The following is a 22,494-nucleotide window of genomic DNA, read 5'->3' on the forward strand; positions in this document are numbered from 1 at the left end:
CCCAACCTCCAGTCTGACTTCTAGACAGTGAATAGCAGTGGATCTTTCTGCAATGATAAAATGCAAATCCTGTATCAAATGAGGAGCTGACTCTATGAGCCCTTCCCGCCCTGAGCTCCTGGGCCTTGAACAGCAGTGTCCACCCTGCAGTCAATGGCCCAGAGAGTAAGGAGGACCCTGGCCCTCCACATGGAGAACCATCCAGCTCCCAGGTTGAGGGAGGGAGTAGGTAGGCAAGGTGGCCTGTTTGTTCTGCATGAATCTGTGGAGGGCATCCCTCCTCAGAGTGACAACTTCCTCTTGCCATGGTCATGGAGCTGGACCAAAGAGGTGGGTGATTAGAATTTGCTTGCATGATTGATGTTAGACCAGATTGGTGTGTGCTGAGCACTAGGACGCCAGCCCCTGGGCTAACAGAGGGGGATACAATGGACACGGCCTCTGCCCTCCAGGAATTCAGAATTTAGTAAGGCCTGTGGGCCTACAAAAAGGAGATCAAAATAATTTGATCTTAAGGCCATTTTTATGGAGCAGAGATCCTCTTATGCCAGCCTGTGAGAGCCACTGCAGCACTTTGGAGCTTTCTAAAAATAAAGGTGCCCGGGAGCCACATCCCTGGATAATTTTATTCAGTAGGTCCGGGTAGAGCCAGGAGGATCTGCATCTTTTTAACTCACCAGGTGATTCTCGTGTGCAGTCTGAGTGATGAATTTTCTAGAGGTCACCCTTGTCTCCATTCTTTTTCTCATAGTCACAGAATCATTCCACAAATCCTATTGTCTCTTCTTTCAAAATATATTCACGGTCCAGCCTGATCTCACCACCTGTGCAACAGCCATTCCTAGTCCAAGCCAAAATCTCTTCTCAGTGGGATTTTTTAACTTGTCTCCTTGACTCCATCTGTGCAGGCATCCTGACCCTTGAAACATGCCAGGTGGGTCATGTCTCCCAGTGCTGGGACTCTCCAGTGCCTTTCCACTGCACAGAGAGAGCAGCCAATACAGGTTTCTCCCACTATCTGAAAGTAGATTGCTCCTGTGTAACCCTTTGTAAGCAGAAATGGCATAAAGCAAAGAAGCACCTACCATTAACTTATATGGAAAAATTGTCAAGCATTCCCAGACCCAAAAAATAACCTCTCAGGCTTCTCTGATACCTTAGGACCCCACTTGCTAATGGATATACAAAATAAATCAAGACAAAGCACAGATGCACACAGACACAACTCAAAGCTCTGGTGGCTGGCGTGAGGCCCAGATGTTTAATGAGGGTCCCCGGGAAGGAGCCAGTGGGGGTCATCCTGCTGCTCAGGGCACCACCCCCTCGAACTGCTCACCGCAAAACCTATCCTGATGCGGTTTTTGCTTTTCTTACAAGGTGACAGTCCTCTTCTGATGTCTTTTGGTTAGCTGCAACAGGTAAAAGTGAAGTGGTGTGAGGTGAACTTTGGAAAAGTGGGGACACCTGTACTCCTGTGGCCTGAGACCCTGCACAGCCTGGCCTTTCCTTACCTTTCAAACCTCCCTCCTAAAATCACCCCCCTTCCCTCCACCCAATCCTGCCCAGTCCCCCACCCCAGCCACTGTGGACTTCATGCCAGGCTTCTCCTGCCTTTACACTTTCTATTCCTTCTGCCTGGAATGCTTTTCCCAAATATCCTCATGACTCACTGTCTCACTTCTTTCAGATCTTTGTTCCTGTGGCTTTGTATCCTAGAGGCCTCCTCTGAACTCCCTATAGATGATGAGCCCCGTGCCTCCTCTGTCACTCTCTAGCCTCCTTATGTTGCTGTATTTTTCTTCATGACATTTATCACAGACACACACCATGGCAGCCGCCACCGCCAGCACCACCATGTATTCAGTATTCCTTGGTTTGGTTTCTGCCTGTCTCCCACCGCCAGAACAAGAGCAGGCCTTTATCGGCTTTGCACACAGCCGGTTCATACACCTACCCCTGACACAGAGAACTTGGGTGCTCCGTAGATAATCTTGAATGGATGAATTGGTTACTAAGAGTGAGGGGTCAGGGAGGTTTATACATGGCAGTTGACAGATATATAAGAGTAAACAGTACATCGGTTAGCACATGCTCCTTACCGTCTCACACTGAGCTTGTCAGCTCTGGGGCGGGGGCAGCTTACAGAGGCGGCCTGCGGGGATCTAGATAGAGCTGTAGGCTGAGGGATGACATAATACAACCAATCTGAGACTGTCACTACAACACATACCTCCGCTTTGCAGCTGTTTTAATGGAATAGGACTTCCTTCATAAAATCTAGTTACAAAAAAAGCAATAAGTAACAGAACAATATTGGTAGTTTTAGAGACTTATTTGATACAAAATGCAGCAGTAAAGATATTTGTGAAGTCAGTTATGGACAAGCATCGAGCCTGTGTGCGGGTGGTTGTTCTGGACTCTTCTCCTCCAGTGTCCCCCTAATGCCTTTTCTCAGCTTATGTTCCCCTCTGTCAGGGAGCCTCCAGCACTCCACTCAGCCTCTCCATTACCTGCTTTGAAATCTGCACATGCCCCCAGGAAGAAAGAAGCCTCAAATGCTACGCTCACTGTTTGGGTCTCCTTCTAGATCTTTACGCCTTATGTTTCTTTAAATCTATTTTCAATACACTCACACACACATTTACATGTATGCATGGAAATATATGTATGTATTTCCTTTTATATGTGTATACACATGTATTTCATTTTATTAAGCATTAAATCACATTGAGTTTATAGGTTTGTGTTTTCATACATTTTTAAGTTAAAAGTTCTAAATTAAAACTTTAAAATTAACATGAATTTAATTTAGATTACTTTAAATTCCATTTGGGATTTTGATTGTACTATATTAAAGTTATAAAACAATTTGGGTGGTATTTACATAGTTAATATAGTTTACATAGTTAAAATCCCTTTACCAGAAATGCTTTCCTCCTTTATCCTTTGTACTTGAGTTTTTTCCAGCTTTCACAGATTTGTTATTGTTGTCAAGGATATTCTTTGGCTTTTTACATTATGTTGCTATTGTGAATAAGGTCATTGCTCCGTCACATCTTTGAAATGATGATTAGTGGTACATAGGGAAGCTATTTATCCATTCATTTACTCATTTGGCAAAATATCTAGCACTTAATAGTCACTGAGCAGTTAACAGACACTCTGCTGAGTACTTAACCACTCTGCTAGGTACTAGGTGTTAATGACTACAACGAACATCATCCCAGGATTATTAGAATATTAATTCCAATGTGACAGATAGGCATCAAACAACCAAGCAAGCAAATAAATATATAGTTAGTTTCTGATAAGTGTACAGCATGCAGAGACAAAGAATAGCAGGGAAATCTACTTTGATATATAGTGATCAGGAGCATCTCTCTGATAAAACTGTAATAAAGTCAAGAACAGAAGGATAAGAGGAATGAGCAAGGCAAGAAGTATGGGGAAGAGTGTCCCAGGAAGAGGGAACAGCATTAGCACTGGCCCAGAGGTAGGACAGGCCTATTGGAGGAACAGAAAGTAAGCCAGATGGTTGGAACAAAATGAGTAAGGAGAAACGGTATAAAATGAGCTTGCAGAGTATCAAGTAGGCATTATTGTCATGATGAGGAGTTTGCACTTTGAATTTTTTAACAGTAAATTTATCAATCTCTCTATTTAAAAATGTATGCCCTAGAGTATATGTTACATGCACATATATAAAATATAAAGGTAAATATTGTAAACCCAGGCTCCAACTTCGTTCCCCAGAATTATCCAGTACCTTACTGAGTTCTGTGCATGTAAAAATGACAGCCAATGTTAACCCTTTGCTTTTTTCCCCCTGACCCCACCACTTAACAGCATATACTAAAACATTCCATATTAGTATCCAGAAAGGTGCCTTTTTTTTATTTACATGCTATTCAGTTGTATGGCTTTATAATTTAACTAGTTAGGTTCTTCATAATTATATGCAAACAATGCTATGATATATTTAATCTTTGCACCTGTGGGGTCATATTTTTAAGCCCATAGAAGTGGAGTTACTGGGCTGATGAGTATTAGTACTGTCGACTTGGATAAATACTGCCAAATTTATATATTCACCAACTAGGTATGAAAGTGACTTACTTACTCCACAACCTAGCCAGAGTAGTATAAGTTATCAAATTTTTGGTCATTCACAATTTGATGAGTAAAAAGTGGCATCATACACTATTTCATGTATCCATAGGCAATATGTTGTTTAGTTTCACTGGTTTTTACCTTTATGTCACTGGAACCATACGTTTTTTTCAATACTATTTGCTATATTTGTTTTGATGCATACAATGGTAGTTCATTTATTTTCATTGCTGAATAGTATTTGTTTTCATAGATCACAAAATATTAATCCATTCTATTGGTGGACATTCAGATTATTTCCAGTTTCAAGGTGTTACGCAAAATGCTGTTCTAAAATGTTTCCTGGGCCATGTGTGCACTAGTGGCTCCAGATGTGGAGTGGAAAGGTGCAGTTCTAGGGATGTGCCGATTAATCATGAAAGTGTAAAGCTGAAGCAGCTGCATCATTTCTCACTCCCATCAGCATCCTTCCAATCTGATGAGGTCCCACAATTTTTTGTTCATTTGTTTTTAGAGCCACTGGTAGGTGTGAAGTAGGTGTGGATTTTAAGTTAGAGTTTCCAAATTGTTGCAGTTATTTTCATACTGGTATTTTCTTCTCTTTGAAATATCTGTTTGTTATCTACCTTTGTTTTCTATAGGATTATTTATATTTTCCTTATAAATTTATAGAAGTTCTTCATATGCTTTGCAAATTAATTCTTTTCTGGTTATCAGTGTTGCAAATATCTTTTCTTAGTTTGTGAATAGCTTTTCTTACCCCTTGTTATTTCTGGTATCTTTTATGAGTACAGATTCTTAATTTTAATTTAACTGCATGTTTTAATCTATTCCGTATGGTATGAATTCTTTGTGTTTTATTTTTAAAACATATCAAAGAACAAAAATATTTTCCTAGATTGTGTTCTAAAACTTTATATTTTTGCCTTTTCTATTTGAGACTTTGATCTACCTACAATGTGTTTCTATGTATGGCATTAAGCAGGAATTTTATTTTATTTTATTTTATTTTCCAAATGGAAAACAAATTGTCCTAATACTTTTTGTTGAAAAATCCTTCTTTTCTCCTTGGACCTGCAATGCTCAGTTATCAAGTTTGTATGTTTATGTTCTAGAGCTCTCTGTTCACATCCACAGGTGCAGTTGTGTATCCCCACATAAAAGCCATGATGTCTTAATTACTACAATTGTAGTAATCACAGTTATAATAAGTCTCATACCTGGTACTGCAAGTCTCCCCATTTTGTTCTTTAAGAATACCTTGTGTATTCTTGACTCTTTACCCTTCTATATAAGTTTTAAAATTAGCTTGATGTCCTCTGGGGCTAAAATACCTACTGCGATTTGATATGTTTATTATAGTAAATCTTTCCTCTCCGTAACATGGAATACAACCCTCCATTTATGTAGGTCTTATTTGATTAAGTAAAGTTAAATTTAATTATTTTCTTCATTAAGTTTATTTTCTACCTGTTTGTGATGGCTGCATGGAAAGGCAATTGACAATTTTATTTTTATTTTTATTTTTTTTTGGTAAATTCTTATTACTCCTGGTCATTTTTCTGTAGAGACTTTTGGGTATTCCACCATCTGCAAATAATGCAAGTATATTTCTTCTTTCCAAACTTCATCCCTTTTATTTTTATTTTGTTTTTGTCTTGTTGAGGTAGCTAGAACTTTAGAATGATGTTGAGTGCATTTGGTGATAAATGGCATCTTGGTCTTTAAGCAAATGCTCTTAACTTTTCATCATTGAGTAGAATGTTTGCTTTAGGTGTTTTTGGTTTTGTTTCTGTAGATATCCTATGCAGTAATTAAGAAAGTTCACTTCCAATCTCAGGGTTTTATTTTCTTATAATGAAATGATACTGAATTTCATCAATACTGTGTCATGTCAGTGAGATGATTATATGTTTTTAAAAAGCTGTAAATGTGGTGAACTCTATTAATTGATTTGATAATGTCAAATTATCCTCAGATTCCTAGGAAAAATTTGATGTAGTCAAATTGAATTATCTTTTCTATACAGTGATGGATTTGATTTGCTAATATTATGTCTAGGAATTTCCCTCCATGTTCATGAAGGAGATTTACCATTAGTTAACTTTATACACCAATTACTTTGGTTTTGGTATGAGCTTAGGTTAGCCTTACAAAATGAGTTGGAGAGTATTCTCTCTTTTTCTGTTCTCTGGAAGAGATTATGAAATATTTAGATTATTTCTTCCACAGATGTTTGTAGAATACTCTAGTGAATCTATCTTGGCCTGCTGCTTTCTTTGTGGAAAGGTTTTTAATCATGGTTCCATGTATTTAATTTTCCTCCTTTCTTCCTGAGTCAGTTTTGGTCAAGATGATCTTGAGAAATACATCAATTTCATCTCAGATTTTTATTAGCATTAAACTTCACAACATATTTTCATCATCTATTAATTTCTGAAATACCTTTAACCATCCCATTTCTTATTCTTAATGTTGTTTATTTTGTATCTTTTCTCTTTTTTCTTTATTAAGCTTGTGAGAAGGATCCTATTTTATTAGTCTTTTTAGAAACTGACTTTTGACTTCATTGATCCTCCTTAGTGTATGTTTGGTTTTATTTTCATTAATCTCTGCTCCAAGTTTACTTTTTTTCCTTCTACATGCTTTGGAATTTTATTCTGTGTTTTGGATTTTGTTCTTGTTTTTCAAAATCCTTAAGTTGGATGCCCTGCACATTCATTTGCAGCCTTAATTTTTTCTTAATGAAGCACTTATCACTATACACTCCTCTGTAAAGACTACTGTTGTGGTCAGTAGTATATTCATTATTCTTCAGCTATATATATTTTGTATTATAATATGTTCTTAGATCCATGAATTATTTAGAAATATGTTTAATTTCCAAACCCATAGTGTTGCTTCAGTTATCTTTTAAATTGCTTTGTAACTTGATATCAGTGTAATCATGGACTGTCTACATGACACTAGTTCTTTGAAATTTGCTGAGGCTAACTTCAGGTCCAATCATACAATGATATTTTATAAATATTCAATAGGTACCTAAAAATGATTTGTGCTAAATATCGCACACTATGTTCTGTTTCAAGGTTGATAATTGAGCTATTCAAATTGTCTATCTTTGCAGATTTTTTTAATCTGTTTGATCCATTAACTCCTGAAAATTGTGTTAAAATAGACTACTATGACGGTAGATCTGTCTAAATAATTCCATAGATTTATACCATCATTTGCATTGTGTATTTTGAGGCTATGTTGTTAAATGTGTCCGAGTTCATAATTTTAGAATCTTCTTGGTGAATTAAACCTTTTATCATTATTTAGTGACCATGTTTATTGCTAATAATGTTTTTACCTTAAATTCTCTTTAATATGGTGTCTATATAGCAAAAACAGTTTTGTTTTAACTTCCAAACTTATTATGTCATTATATTTTAGGAATGTATTTCTTTTTATGTAACCTGAAAGTTATCATAACTAGAGAGATGTCCCCTATCTATAACATTCTTCTCTTCTTTCAAGATTGTCATTGTTTATTATATATCTTCAAATTTATTGACTCTCTTATCTACATTATGCTGTAAATATCATCCAGCGAATAATTTTAGGTATTTTGTTTTTCAGTTCTAGAATTTAATTTTGTGTGTGTAGTTTCTATTTCTTTGCTGAGATTTCCTAACTTTTCATTCATTGCTAGAATATTTACTTTTAAGTCATTGAGAAAAGTTGTAAGAACTACTGTAACTTCTGTCTGTTAATTCCAAAATATGGGTCAGATCAAAATTGGTCCCCATTGAAGTCATCTTTTCCTTCAAAATGGGTCACATTTTCATGTTTGTTCCTGTGTCATATAATTTTTGTATTGTGTTCAGGACGTTGTGAATACTATCAGTTTAAGACTTTGGATTCTCTTACATTCCTCTGGACATGATATTTGTTTTACTTTGTTTTGTTTTGTTTTATCAAGTGATTAACTTGGTTGAAATCAATTGATAATATTCATCTTTTGGCATGCAGTTCAAATCTCAGTTCAGTTCTTTTACTATTAGCTCAATCGTTTGCTGTCTTCCCTGTACATATGTGGTAGAGAAGAGTTTAAAAATAACTTTAGGTTCCACTTCACTGGTTTCCTTCCTTTGGAGTTCTCCCCTCACTTTATTGCACCTGCAGTTGTCCTGAGCTTGGTGTTTTTGCTTTTTCAGGCCACCTGTGTTTTCTATCAGTTTTGCTACCTGACAAGGTACCAACTGTGACCTGCCCTCAGGCAAAATCCATAAAAACGAAAAAATTCACACTGTGCTATTCATTTCTTCCAAATGTTGACTCCCTTCCAGAATATGCCTGCCTTCCTTTGCTGGAAAATAGTTTGGATGAACACAAATGTGCAAGTAGGAAGTCTAGGTAGGAGTCTGTTCAGAAGATTTTGGTGCCTAAGAGTAGGGTAGTGGCAGTGGGGATTAAAAGCAATAGACAAACAGGATAGCTTGCCTTGAGTTAGAAACAACAGGACTTGGATGCTACCCAAGAGGACCTGACAGCACTAAAGTCAAAATACAATAGTGTAATTCAACTAATTCCTTTCCTGTTTCTTGCTAGTCTCTTCTCCTTGTTACCTGCTTCTCCAACCTTTTAAAAGGTCAAAGCTTCTGCTAGTGAAGGGGAGTGGCAGGGTAAAGTGAGGAAGAGAGAAGCCTCCTTATCTTACTTTAGGCTACCAATCCAGGTTCAAATCCAAATTTGCAGAGGGAAAAGCTTGAAATTGGACAGAAATGGCAAGGGAGGCTTCCATAAGGGGATGACATTCGAACAAGACCAGAGTGGTGGTTGTGGTTCTATGAACCTGCTACTAAACATTTTGGATTACTTCCTTAAGATTTACCTTGGAAAGTTTTATATATGTTTTTCTCTTTGACTCCAAACAGCCCTTGTTTTAACCACTTGATCAGGCTATGTTTGCAATTTTGTTTTAGGTTGTGGCCCAGGCAGTGTTATTCATGTGTATGAACACAGCTGGAATATTCATCAGTTACCTGTCGGACCGGGCTCAACGCCAAGCCTTCCTGGAGACACGGAGGTGTGTGGAGGCCAGGCTGCGTCTGGAAACAGAAAACCAAAGACAGGTACCAACTGGGAAGGCCTTGTGGCCAGGTTATCTCCCAGCCAGTCTCTGAATTACGTGGAGCTCTTTTTCTCCCCAGACACATCCTCACCTGCAAGTGTTCCCTCAACGTTTGTGTCATGGGATTCTGGAGTCTGAAATAGTTACATTAGACTTACAGGTTAAATCAGGTTGGTCTTATTTTCCACACACAATTGTTTCCTACAAGAAATAAAATAAGTAACACAGTGACTTTCTGACACCTTTGACTGACATCCATGTTTGTAAACAAGGCCATGGTTTCTAAAAACTATTAGCAGTCTCATCTTTGTTGTGCTTTTTTTGAAACTGCAAATTGTTATTTTAAATGCAAATTTTCACTACATTCCAATTCAGATTATACTAAGCTCCTAGAAGAATCTTGTACATATGCAGTGCCTCATACCTCATCTTGATTTTCAGAATTGATTGAACACAACAAATTTTGTGAAACAAGGTAACAATCCCAGAGTAGGGAATGCAGTAAGGAGAGCAGATTGGATTACGGTGGGGACCATGGGTTCCATTTTGAAGAGGCTGAAATATAAATTCTTGGACATCTTGATTGGGTGAATATTACAAGGATTTAAAAAATAACTTCAGCCTTAAATGTTATGTTTCCCAAAAATGAAACTAGCTTTCAAAGAATAAAGATCGGCCCTGTTAAAATTATTCATATATTCAAAATTTATGCATATCTTTACCTCTAAAATCATTTTCAAAGAGGAATAACAGGAGTATGTTGAATATTGGTGTGTGTGTGTGTGTGTGTGTGTGTATGTGTGTAAATAGAATATATATATAATGTCCTAAGTTTATATGTTTTTGGAAATTCTGTGCTCAATAGATGCATTAGTTGTACTGTACTAGGCTCTTTTTTTTTTACTAGGGTATCATTGATATACAATATTATGCTCAGATTTCACATGAGCAACATTGTGGTTACTACATTCCCTGTATTATCAAGTCCCCACCATATACCCCATTACAGTCACTGTCCATCAGCATAGTAAGCTTCTCTGTGCTATACTCCCTTCCCCATGCCCTGCTTATATTATGTGTGCTAATCATAATTCCCCTTAATCCTCTTATCTCTCCCTTCCCACCCACCCTCCCCAGTCCCTTTCCCTTTGGTAACTATTAGTCCATTCTTGGGTTCTGTGAGTCTGCTGCTGTTTTGTTCCTTTAGTTTTTGCTTTCTTGTTATACTCCACAGATGAGTGAAATCATTTGGTACTTGTCTTTTTCCACCTGGCTGATTTCATTTAGCATAATACCCTCTAGCTCCATCCATGTTGTTGCAAATGGTAGGATTTGTTTTCTTCATATTGCTGAATAATATTCCATTGTGTATATGTACCACATCTTCTTTATCCATTAATCTACTGATGGACACTTAGGTTGCTTCCATTTCTTCGTTATTGTAAATAGCGCTGCAATAAACATAGGGGTGCATATGTCTTTTTGAATCTGGGATGCTGTATTCTTAGGGTAAATTCCTAGGAGTGTAATTCCTGGGTCAAATGGTATTTCTATTTTTAGTTTTTTGAGGAACCTCCATACTGTTTTCCACAGTGGTTGAACTAATTTACATTCCCACCAACAGTGTAGAAGGGTTCCCCTTTCTCCACATCCTCGCCAGCATTTGTTGTTGTTTGTCTTTTGAATGTTGGCCATCCTAACTGGTGTGAGGTGATACCTCATTCTGGTTTTACTTTGCATTTCTCTGATGATTAGTGTTGGGGAGCATTTTTTCATGTGCCTGTTGGCCATTGGAATTTCTTCTTTGGAGAAGTGTCTGTTCAGATCTCCTGCCCGTTTTTTGATTGGGTTATTTGCTTTTTGGTTGTGAGGCATGTGAGCTCTTTATGTATTTTGGATGTCAACCCCTTATCAGATATGTCATTTATGAATATATTCTCCCATACTGTGGGATGCCTTTTTGTTCTACTGATGGTGTCCTTTACTGTACAGAAGCTTTTTAGTTTGATACAGTCCCACTTGTTTCTTTTTTGCTTTTGTTTCCCTTGCCCAAGGAGGTATGTTCATGAAAACGTTGCTCATGTTTATATTCAAGAGAGTTTTGTCTATGTTTTCTTCTAAGAGTTTTATGGTTTCATGACTTACATTCAGGTCTTTGATCCATTTCGAGTTTACTTTTGTGTATGAAGTTAGACAGCAAGCCAATTTCATTCTCTTACATGTAGCTGTCCAGTTTTGCCAACACCAGCTGTTGAAGAGGCTGTCATTTCCCCCATTGTATGTCCATGGCTCTTTTATCACATATTAATTGGCCATATATCTGTGAGTTTATATCTAGGCTGTCTATTTTGTTCCATTGATCTATGGGTCTGTTCTTGTGCCAGTATCAAATTTGTCTTGATTACTGTGGCTTTGTAGTAGAGCTTGAAGTTGGGGAGCATCATCCCCCCAACTTTACTCTTCTTTCTCAGAATTGCTTTGGCTATTCAGGGTCTTTTGTGGTTTCATATGAATTTTAGAACTATTTGTTCCAGTTTGTTGAAGAATGCTGTCGGTATTTTTATAGGGATTGCATTGAATCTGTAGATTGCTTTAGGCAGGGTGGCCATTTTGCCAATATTAATTCTTCCTACCCAAGAGCATGGGATGAATTTCCATTTGTTAGTGTCTTCTTTAATTTCTCTCAAGAGTGTCTTGTAGTTTTCGAGGTATAGGTCTTTCGGTTCCTTGGTTAGGTTTATTCCTAGGTATTTTATTCTTTATGATGCAATTGTGAATGGAATTGTTTTCCTGACTTCTCTTTCTGCTAGTTCATCTTTAGTATATAGGAATGCAACATTTCTGTGTATTCATTTTGTGTCCTGCAACTTTGCTGAATTCAGATATTAATTCTAGCAATTTGGGAGTGGATTCTTTAGGGTGTTTTATGTACAATATCATGTCATCTGCAAACAGTGACAGTTTAACTTCTTCCTTACCAATCTGGATGCCTTTTATTTCTTTGTGCCTTGTCTGATTGCCTTGGCTCGGACCTCCAGTACTATGTTGTATAAAAGCAGGGAGAGTGAGCATCCTTGTCTTGTTTCTGATCTTAGAGGAAAAGCTTTCAGCTTTTCACTGTTAAGTGTGATGTTGGCTGTAGGTTTGTCATATATGGCCTTGATTATGTTGAGATACTTGCCCTCTATACCCATTTTGTTGAGAGTGTTTATCATGAATGGGTGTTGAATTTTGTCAAATGCTTTTTCAGCATCTATGGAGATGATCATGTGATTTTTGTCCTTCTTTTTATTGATGTGGTGGATGATGTTGATGGATTTCCTAATGTTGTACCATCCTTGCATCCCTGGGATGAATCCCACTTGATCATGATCTATGATCTTCTTGATGTATTTTTGAATTTGGTTTGCTAATATTTTATTGAGTATTTTTGCATCCACATTCATCAAGGATATTGGTTTGTAATTTTCTTTTTTTTGTTGTGTCTTTGCCTGGTTTTGGTATTAGAGTGATGCTGGCTTCATAGAATATTTGGAAGTGTTCTTTCCTCTTTTGGAAAACTTTAAGGAGAATGGGTATTATGTCTTCTCTAAATGTCTCGTAAAATTCAGCAGTGAATCCATCTGGTCTGGGTGTTTTGTTCTTGGGTAGTTTTTCAATTACTGATTCAATTTCATTGATGGTAATTGGTCTGTTCAGATTTTCTGTTCTTTCTGGGTCTGTCTTAGAAGGTTGTATTTTTCTAGGAAGTTGTCCATTTCTTCTAGGTTATCCAGTTTGTTAGAATACAGTCTTTCATAGTATTCTCTAATGTACTAGGCTCTTTTTTTTTAAGTTATGTCCATGGATACATACTTATTAAGGTTTATGTACTAATGGTTGGAGAAATTATAAGAAAGTAGCTGCAAATATGCCCTATTCTTCATCTTACTTTGATTAAGTCATCAGTAAAATATGGATCTCTGAAATGAGTGAAGCTAGGTCTGTGTGATAATGGATGAGACAGATAGGTAAGTTGCAACCTGCCAAAACTCAACTCCCACTACCATATGTTACTGCCCAAAGCACAGAGGCATTGACTGAGTTTCCAGATCCCCCAATGTTCACAAGGTTTAGAATTAAGAAATGTCTATGTTAATGTCCAAAACAATTATGGGACCTCATAATAGATTTACTGTAGTTGCCCTATGTCTATAATTTAGAAAAATAACTGTTAGAAAGAAATTACCTTGTGAAGTAAACATGAATATCTCCCAGGAATGTATGCTGTGTTTCTCTGCAAAACAGAGCAGTTGCCAAAGAGGCACATCACTCTTTCCATGGAACCTTTGCCAGTTCAGAAAATGCTGCTGTGTTAATATTTATTCAACTGTTCTTGAGGTTCTGTTGGAACTAGAACTACAACTGTGGGTGAGTTGTCTGGGAAGTTCCATCTTTCATTTAATGTTTGTGAAATATTGGAGATGCTGAAATCTACTCCTTATTATACCCTTTACTTCTTTTCCCATTCTTCACGTTAACTGTCTTGGAGTCACTGTAATGTCATAATCTAGCATGGTGGAAGGACTTTCCTCCATCTTCTCTGATCTTATTTTTTTTAAGTTGGTGGGAAAATTAAGAAAATAATGATGTACAGAGATGAGAACATGCGGCAAGCAGGATGTAGGAGAAAGTCCTCTAGAGTTCCTGCTCAGCTATCTTTACCTCCTGGCTGGACCACCTCAGCTGCTGACTTCAAGCCCTGGGTTCCTCATCTATATACCTGGGCACTTTCATTCCTTCCAGCGTGTGTCTACCTCAAATGAGATAATATACATGAAGAAAATGGTGGAGAATTCTTTGTTCTGATGATTAAATAAAATTTGCTGTAAGTTTGTTATAGTCCTGTGATCACAATTATGATAAAGTATTTCTGGTATAATGACCATCCCTTCCCCCAGCAATAGTATCCAAGAGAGCTGGCTCTGTACCAGTCAGTGCCAGAGTTCCTTTCCATTGACTTTTGATCTCAGCTTCAGGTGTTCATTACTCCCGAGAACTTACTCTGCAATAGATGGGCAGAGAAGGTTTTCAGATGAAACTGCCCAAGATTTGAAATCTTTGCTTAGTTACTTACTATCTTAATAAGCTGGAGCAACTCTGAGTCTTAGTTTCTCCACCTGCATTCTGGGGATAATTAATGATGGTTATCCTTTATTGAAGAGGCTCCTTAATGATTAGAACAATCATGTGCAGTGCCTTGTGGCTCAGTGAAGAGTGTCTATTAGCATGACGGTGCATACTGATGTATATGAGTCAGCCAACACAGCTCATTCCTGGGAGGACTCATTTGAGAACGCGTTATGGATTGGCTTGTCTCAGTTGAAACCTCAGTTGAAAGTCATTCATGTGGAGAGCAGTAAGGATGGTTTACAGTGATCAGAACTCAGCGTTAGGCTCCACGTCTCTTAAACTATCAGATGTTAACAACAGATTGATCCCCATTTACCTTTTATCAGAGCCAGTTGTAATACCATAACTATTAGAAATTCTGTATCACTGAAGGAGACCCTGTAGGAGCCTAAGTGACAGAAGATCCTTTTTCCTTGGGAAGCCATCCCAAAGGAGACTAAATGGCATTTTTTTACACTTGTAAGTGCAGAATCAAGAAACCTTTTTCCATAGAAATTTTCCATAGAGAAATTTCATAAGGATTTTCCAAGTACAAGCTTCATCTCATGGTAGGATACAAAGGAAATATTTAAGTGACTTAATTTGTTCAACCATGATTAATTTATATGCTGAGGGTCTATCATGTGCCATGAGCTTTGCTAGGCATTGAGAATTTAACAGTGACTAGCAATTGGTTCCTGGTCTTACGTGGAAAGAGATGGACACCTATCCAGATGTGATGCCTGTAGTGTTGAGTTATGCCTACGTTGGAGGCTGATGGAATGATACCTAAAGGAAATGATGCCTGAGTTCACATGTGAATTGGATACAGAAAATCAGAAAATCAGTGAAGAGTACTGTAAATGGTCAAACAGCAAGTACAGACATCCTGAAGGAAGGGAGAACATAGTTTATTGGGGCAATTATGAGCACTCCCATGATAACTCACTCCCATGATTCACTTATTTATTCATCCATCCATCCATTCATCCAGTCATGGTGGAGTTGCAAAGGCTCAGTATCTCTATGCTGGGTTGGGCCTGAAGGATGGGTTGAATTATTGGAAGAGAGAGAAGAAAGAATGAGCAAAAATACTGATGGTAACTTATATATGATGTGATGAAGAATAGCAACATTGGGAAAGTAGGTTTTCTTGATAACCCCTAGCAAGTCCAGGTACTTTCTTCAGTGTCATACCACTGCACTTTCCAATTCAATGAAAAATATGTTTATTGAGTGTTGACTATGTTCCAGGCATTGTTCAATGTGCCAGGTATACCAAAATGAAGAAAATCTGCAACAGACGTCTACAGTAACATGCCCCTCTGAATCCCAATCATGATATGCTTCTTTACTAGGGTCGACTGTGAGCCCCTTCATAGTGACCCGTGACACATTCCTTCATTTAGCTTACCTAACAGTCCCAGAAAACCAGCTTGGGAGGAATGTATGGTTATAAAATGACTGAGATTGTCAATATTTAGTAGTGATTACTAGTAATTTTTCCAAAGGAAAAATTGCCAAGCAGTAGCTAAAGGGTAAGAAACATGTGACGTATGCTACCTCCTGCTTGGCAGGTACCATAACCTGATAAGATGTTTGAGGTTCTGGGTAACAGGTGTTTTCTTCACAGAACCTGAGGTTTTATGCATGGTTCGTAAGGTCTACAGCAAGCAGGTAAGAGAGGCCAGCAAATGTTGAGCCCCTTTGCTCAATGTCTCTTCTAAACTAGGTTTTAAACAAAGCTCCTCGAAAGTGGCACTCTACTTTACAATATCTGTTTCCCCTCTGGTAATAGCTGCACGATACTAGGTACAAACTGAGAAATGTCCCAAATGTTGACATTTTTATTTTAGATGATTGGCACCAAGAAGTTGAGCACATATTGGTCCTTCCCTTCAGAGAGACAAGGCCTTGTCTTTCTCCTTCACCACTTGTAACTAGCACGGAGCATATGCAATATCCCCTATCTGATCTCTTGGTCCCCAGCTTGTCTTCCTCCATTCTCCCAAAACCCTGGTCTGGTTCAGAACCAGTACATCTGTCTGAAAGATCTACATTCCAGTGCTACTCCCTGCGATTCCTGGCTACGGGCACTTCGGTGAACTGCTCCCTCTAGAGACCTTGGTTTTATGGGGGTCAGATGAACATAATGCTTCTACCTTCCTCCACTGATGTCCCTCTTCCCTGCAGAAAAGCCCTGCAGTGGCCACATTCCTCTAAGATAAAAATCCAATCCCTGACGCAGGGCCCAGAATATAACCTCTGTCTTCTTTCCCAGATCCTTCCCCTGGGCCTCACCACTCACATGATACCAGGTGGCGATCAGCTTCCTGGACCACTGTTCACTGTCATATGCTGTGTGGTTCTTCCAGCCCGGAAAGCCCACTTCCCTTCTAATGTCTCTATTCTGAAAATTCTGCTCCAGCATCCCTTCCTCCATGAGGCTTGCTTTCATCTCCCCAGGTTGAGCTGAAATGCTTTTCTTGTGCTCCCAGCAGGCCTTAAAGTTAACTCTGTTATAGGACTTGGCATGTTTATGACACTTGCTAGTCTGCATATCTCTTTTTCTACAACCAATAAAGACTACTTAAAGGCACCTAGTCTTTCTAATTCATCTGATTCTCTGGTATTTATCCAGCACAATAGCCTGAATATAAGATCTTCTTATTAATGTTTATTGAACTGAGTTATATTGAATTGAAACTTTGACTCTGGCTTTACTTCTACCTATAGGAGGGTCATGTTGTAATAATTCTCCTGCATAAAAGTAAAGGCATTTGTGTGCATTGTGACCCCTGTTAAAAACTTGGTGGGGGGAGAACTCTTATCCAAATTAGGAGAAACTGAGACATGCTGAGCACATGCCTCATACAGACCTGCTAAGGGCAGTTTCCATCTGGAAGCCACATCTTAGAAGATCTCTCTTTGGGGAGTTAGATTCTAATTAGGGTCGATTTTGTAATCCCACTTCTCCTCCCAAATGATCCAAATGGCCCATATTTATTTTAAATATTAAAATGAATTAATTGTTTTTCTTTCAGCTTTGAGCATTGCCAAAACCTGCTTATGGTAATCATGGCATTTGGAGGTGTCTCAGAAGCTCTGGGGGCACTGGAACAAAGTTTTTGATGATGCCATATGTTGCAGCAGCAGGAAGATTATTATTAAACACAACAGATGTTTTAGCTGCATTTAGCTGCATCTGTTTGACTTAAACATCTTTGTTAGACAATATTGGAATAAGGTTCAGGCAAAAGATTGGGTGGGAAAGTTGTGTTTCCACCTGAGTTCTGAGTTGGCTGGTTTGACTCTTATTGGCTCCTTATGGCATCTGGGGAATTGTTTTTAAACCTACAGATAACTGTTAACCAGTAAGGCAGAGCCTCATTGCTCATTCATTCATTCATTCAGGGAAGAATCAAGGTTGACCTGAAAGTGGAGACTCTCAGAATATTTGTTTTTTCTGTTCCAACTAGATGGGTATTCTCATTATATTCCAAAAACACCTGTTGAGCCTCCTACCATCAAGCCATATTTTTGGCAATCTCCATCTCTTACATGGATGTAAGAGACCATGCATGTACCATCCATTGTGTTCATTCTAATCTGTTATTAACATATTTCCTATTAACTATCCTCTGGCTTATACTGGAATATTCTTGTTTCTTCAGTATTCTTATTATCTTAGTACAGATGCCTGTGCTTATGCTTTTCTCCCTTTCACCCCTAAACCTTTCCGCTCTTCAAACATCAGCTCAAATGTCACCTCCTTCTCTGCCCCCCCAGCCCCCACTGTGACCTCTATGAGTGTTGCATTTGTATATTTCTTTGTGGAATTAATTGCTTTCTACATTCTGTTGTGCTATTGCTTTATTTTCCCTTCTATCCTATAAACTCTTTAAAGGTTAGATAGATATTTCATTTATGTTCTTCACAGCCTTGCCTCCAGAAAGGGAGAAAGCCACGCTGGGAAGAAAAGCAGACTCTGAACATATAACAAGTGCTATAATTGTGTTTTCCAAATTTTCTTTCACTCAAAAATACCTGTGCATAACTAGATTTGGCAAATACTCTCCTTTTGTGATACAATTTCTGGGGTCCTTGTCTTCTGAGTCGAGAAGTCCAATCTCTCCTTGACAGTTAACAACTCTGTTTAACTTCTTCCATCTACCAGTCCAGCTTCTATTATTTCCTGTACATGAATGACTAGCCTGGGAAGCATTCTGTCTAAGAAAAATTTTAAAACATAAATTTCTCCTGGAGGCATCTTCTTGATCCTCACGCTTTTCTGCTATTCGGCTCAGTTTCTTTCATAGCTTCATTTGATTTCTTTTCACCATTTCACTTTCATTTCTTTCAGATAATTTTGGGACCAGAAGTGTTATTCCAGTCACCATCCTCTCCCAATATATAATGCCCTGCTGCTGGGCTGTCCAGTAGCATTTCCTGTGATGATGGAAATAATTCTCTATCTGTGTTATCCAAAAACCACTAACCACATAAGACATTGAGCAGCACAAGAAATGTGGCTAGTGTGACGGAGGAACTGATTTTTTTATTTCAACGAATTTAAATGTAAATATCCATTAAATAACCAATTTTGTCTCTTGTCTGTCTTTCGACAATTTATCCTGACTTCAACCATCACTTCTAGATGATTCCCATGTCAGCATATCTAACACTGTGTTTTTTTCTGAGCTCCAGATCAACATTTTGCTGGACACCTTCATCTGCATGCCCTGCTGGTATCCCTCTCTTAGCCTGTTCATGATCTGCTCATCTTCCCAAATGTACTTTCTGGCACATCCTTGTATGAGTCATCCTCTAAGGTGCCAATTTCTGTTGATACTCCCTCCTCCATATAGGCGTTAACCATCCCTGTATTTCTTTTTCTAATACTAAGTCCTCCTACCAAATAACTTTCTACTGGCGGTAAGTAGCTCTTAACTACTGTGGACTGATCTAGCCCCTGGAGTCACTCAACCCTAAAATTCGTCTTGAAAAAGAAACTGTGTTTTGCTTGTTCCCATTTTGTTTATGATCTGCAAACACAGCAGACCTCGAAGAAAGGTACAAAGTGTAAGCCACTGTTTTCTCTCCCTCTAGTCTCGTTCCTCTCCATCTTACAGACAGTAGAGTTCCTGTGTAATGTATTCATTGCCCAAGCCTCTTGGCGGGGTACTGTTCTCCAGCAGCGAGCCCGTCACACAGCCTGCTCCCCTCCCCTCGGTGAGCTGAGCTCCCTGGTGCAGTGAGCCCCACAGGGGCCTGGCTGCTCTAGAGAGCTGTAGCTGGTGTGAAAAGACGGCATAGGAACCTTCTCCCTTTGCAGCCATAGCCCCCGTCTATTTGCCAGTAATAAAGTGTCTGTCTTGATTCCTATCTGCTTCCTGTATCTATTTCTCAACTTGTTCATTTGTGAGGTGAGGCGTGTGCTAATTCAAGTCTCAAAACCCTAGCACTGTGTAACACCTGTCAGGATCATCTTCTTAGTGCCCAATTTTAATTACATAAGCCTTCACACTAAACCCCCCCATGGATTGCTATTGCCCCTAGAATATAAACCAATCTCACCTACCAGACATTGCAGCCCATCCACCACCTGGCTGCAGCTGGCTTTTCAATCATGCCACTTGTGCTCTTAACACTCCACCCAAACCAGAAAACAAGCCCCACGCTTCCATGCCTTTGATTTTTTGCTGGTTTTTCCAAGCTTTCCCTCCAGTCTCTCACCTCCTCTGCCTCTCTCACTACCCCCAGGAGGTTAAGCTCTACAGATGTATCCATAGACTCCTTATTCTCTAGCTTTTGGTTGGGTTTTGCCAATGGGAGGCATAGGACGAAAACCAGAAGCTGGGAGGGCAAAGAGGTCAATAGAGTCTTCTCCCCATTGTCTACCCAGCTGGGCTGTAGAATGACAGTGGCTACATTTCTCTATCAAAGGCCATAGCTCCTATCAGACAACACTCTTCTATAGCTGCAGGATTTGCCAGGTTCCAGGACTGTTTATAGATCCACTCTTCCTAGCCTTCACATGCTTTACCATCCATTGTTGGCTTCATTAACTTGTCGTTAAACTCTTTTCCATCACCCCTTTTGAGGTACCGATTGTGTTATTCCAGAACCCTGAATGACATACTGCTATTGCTGCCTTTGCATGAGATGTCCCACTCCCATCTCTCTACATCTGTATTTGTCAGGCAGTTTCATAGAGCAGAAAGACAAGGAGTCAGAAAAACTCTGCTCAAATACTGTAGGCACTAACCATGTGTGGATATTGAGCACCTGAAATGTGCCTAGTCTAAATTAAGATGTGCTGTGAGTATAAAATACACACAGATTTTGAAGGCAATACCCGCCCCCCAAAAAAAGAAACACAAAAGATCTCCCAAGTTTTTACATATTGGTTACATGATGATTATGCATTCAAGGGATAATATTTGGGGTATATTTGGTTAAATACAATATAGTTGACCTGAATTTCTTTGTACTTTTTTAATGTGTGCACTAGAAATTTTTACACAATGGCAACTTACATTTCTGCTAGGGAGGGCTGCCTTAGATGTTCAGCCCATTTCAGTTTCCAACTTGCTAGTGTGACTCTGAGTAAGTTGTTGAATCAATTTGTCATTTCTCAGTTAGAAATGATAATTCCTACCCTAACCCATGGGGGTGTTCTGAGAGACACCATAGTGCCTGAAAAGTGTCATTTCAACTGTTAAGAACTCTACAAATGTTAGGGCTATTTATATGAAAGTCTCACCAACGCCCCAACTGATGCTCAGATGTCCCCTTTGGGAAGCTTCCTCTACTATTTTCAGTCACAAACTATTTCTTTCTCTTTGGCACACAGAAATTTTTACTTTTACACACGACAGCCCAGCATTGCAGTTAGCACCATGATTCCCTCTAACTGCTGATAAGATTTTGAGCAGTGAACAGAGGCCCAATGTTAATGACCCTTGACCCTCCAGTAACAGCTGACTTCACTCAAAGAGTTGTGCCTACCCCATGTGGGTGGAAGGCCAATTCTTGCATTCCATCTGGCTTCCTTGTTCTCTTCAGTCTTGCTGGCACATTATTTGCATTTCCTGGCATGATGAAAAGAATAAAAGCTTTGAGGAAGAACAAACCTGGATTTGATTGCTTGCTAACCCAATATCTGGATGACCTTGGGTACATCACTTCAACCCTCTGAACTCGGGATCCTTCATCTGTCAAAAATGACAATCCCTGTGTCTCAGGGTTGCTTCAAGGAAATCAGGCAATAAGGATGAAAACTGGGCATCCTAGTTGGTCCTTGAACTATCGGACCATTCAGGCCATATCCTGAGTTTTTCAGCAGAACACACTCTGATTCTAGTAACTACAGCATTTCTTCTTGCTACCTGTCTTCTTATACCTATTTGTTATCCCTAAACTGTACTAATTTTAAGTACTCCCCCTAATTCAAAAAGAGGCCATCAAAACCTGCACTCATTTGCATTCCATTAACATTTCCAGAGGCAGTTGAGGTAAGAGAAGGCAATCACCACCACTTCCCTCAACACCTTTGGCCCAGCCTAGAGAAGGGAGGAGCAGCCATTTTACCTCCCACATCTGTCCAGGAAATTCTGACCTAGGGAACTGGAATTGGAGCCCTAACCAAGCCCAGCCGTAAACTGCTGAAGAGAAGGCCAGGTCTTTTGCCTGGAGGTAGTTGAAGGCATATGGGGTATGTCTATTGCCTCTCCACTACACTGCAAGTTTCTTGGCCAGTGAAGGACTCGTGTTCCCCCCACCCACCCCATAACCTCTACCTCGATGTAGACACCCAGTTCAATTATACCAAATGAATAAAATAATGATTGGATTAAGGAGCATTTTCCATGAGTTCTCTTCTCCAGTATAAGAGTATTATTGAGAAAATTTGAAGAATAATTTCCCTTCCCTCCTTAGTCAACTGGGTGCTAAGTATTGCAAAGGATGTTGAACAGATGCTCTTCGTTCATTCCTATTGTCTGAGAGTGTTTGCAGTTTAACTGAATGGGAACCACTTCTTTTTGTCTATTATTAATCACCAGGATGTAAGTATTTTATCTTTACACCTCCTGACTCTCCAGCAGCTCAAA

General features: G+C 39.0%; 1 protein-coding gene across 3 annotated transcripts in view; it reads left to right on the forward strand.

Annotated features, from left to right (window-relative positions):
* ADCY8 (adenylate cyclase 8) overlaps positions 1–22,494 on the forward strand; it is a 225,266-nt gene that overhangs the window by 38,305 nt on the left and 164,467 nt on the right. For all 3 annotated transcript variants that reach the window (XM_036890545.2, XM_036890546.2, XM_036890547.2), the window contains exon 2: positions 9,081–9,230. In XM_036890545.2, the coding sequence (XP_036746440.2) occupies positions 9,081–9,230 (150 nt within the window). The remainder of the gene's footprint in view (positions 1–9,080; positions 9,231–22,494) is intronic.

Source organism: Manis pentadactyla, chromosome 3 (assembly GCF_030020395.1).
Source record: "Manis pentadactyla isolate mManPen7 chromosome 3, mManPen7.hap1, whole genome shotgun sequence".
NCBI classification, from domain to species: Eukaryota; Metazoa; Chordata; class Mammalia; order Pholidota; family Manidae; genus Manis; species Manis pentadactyla.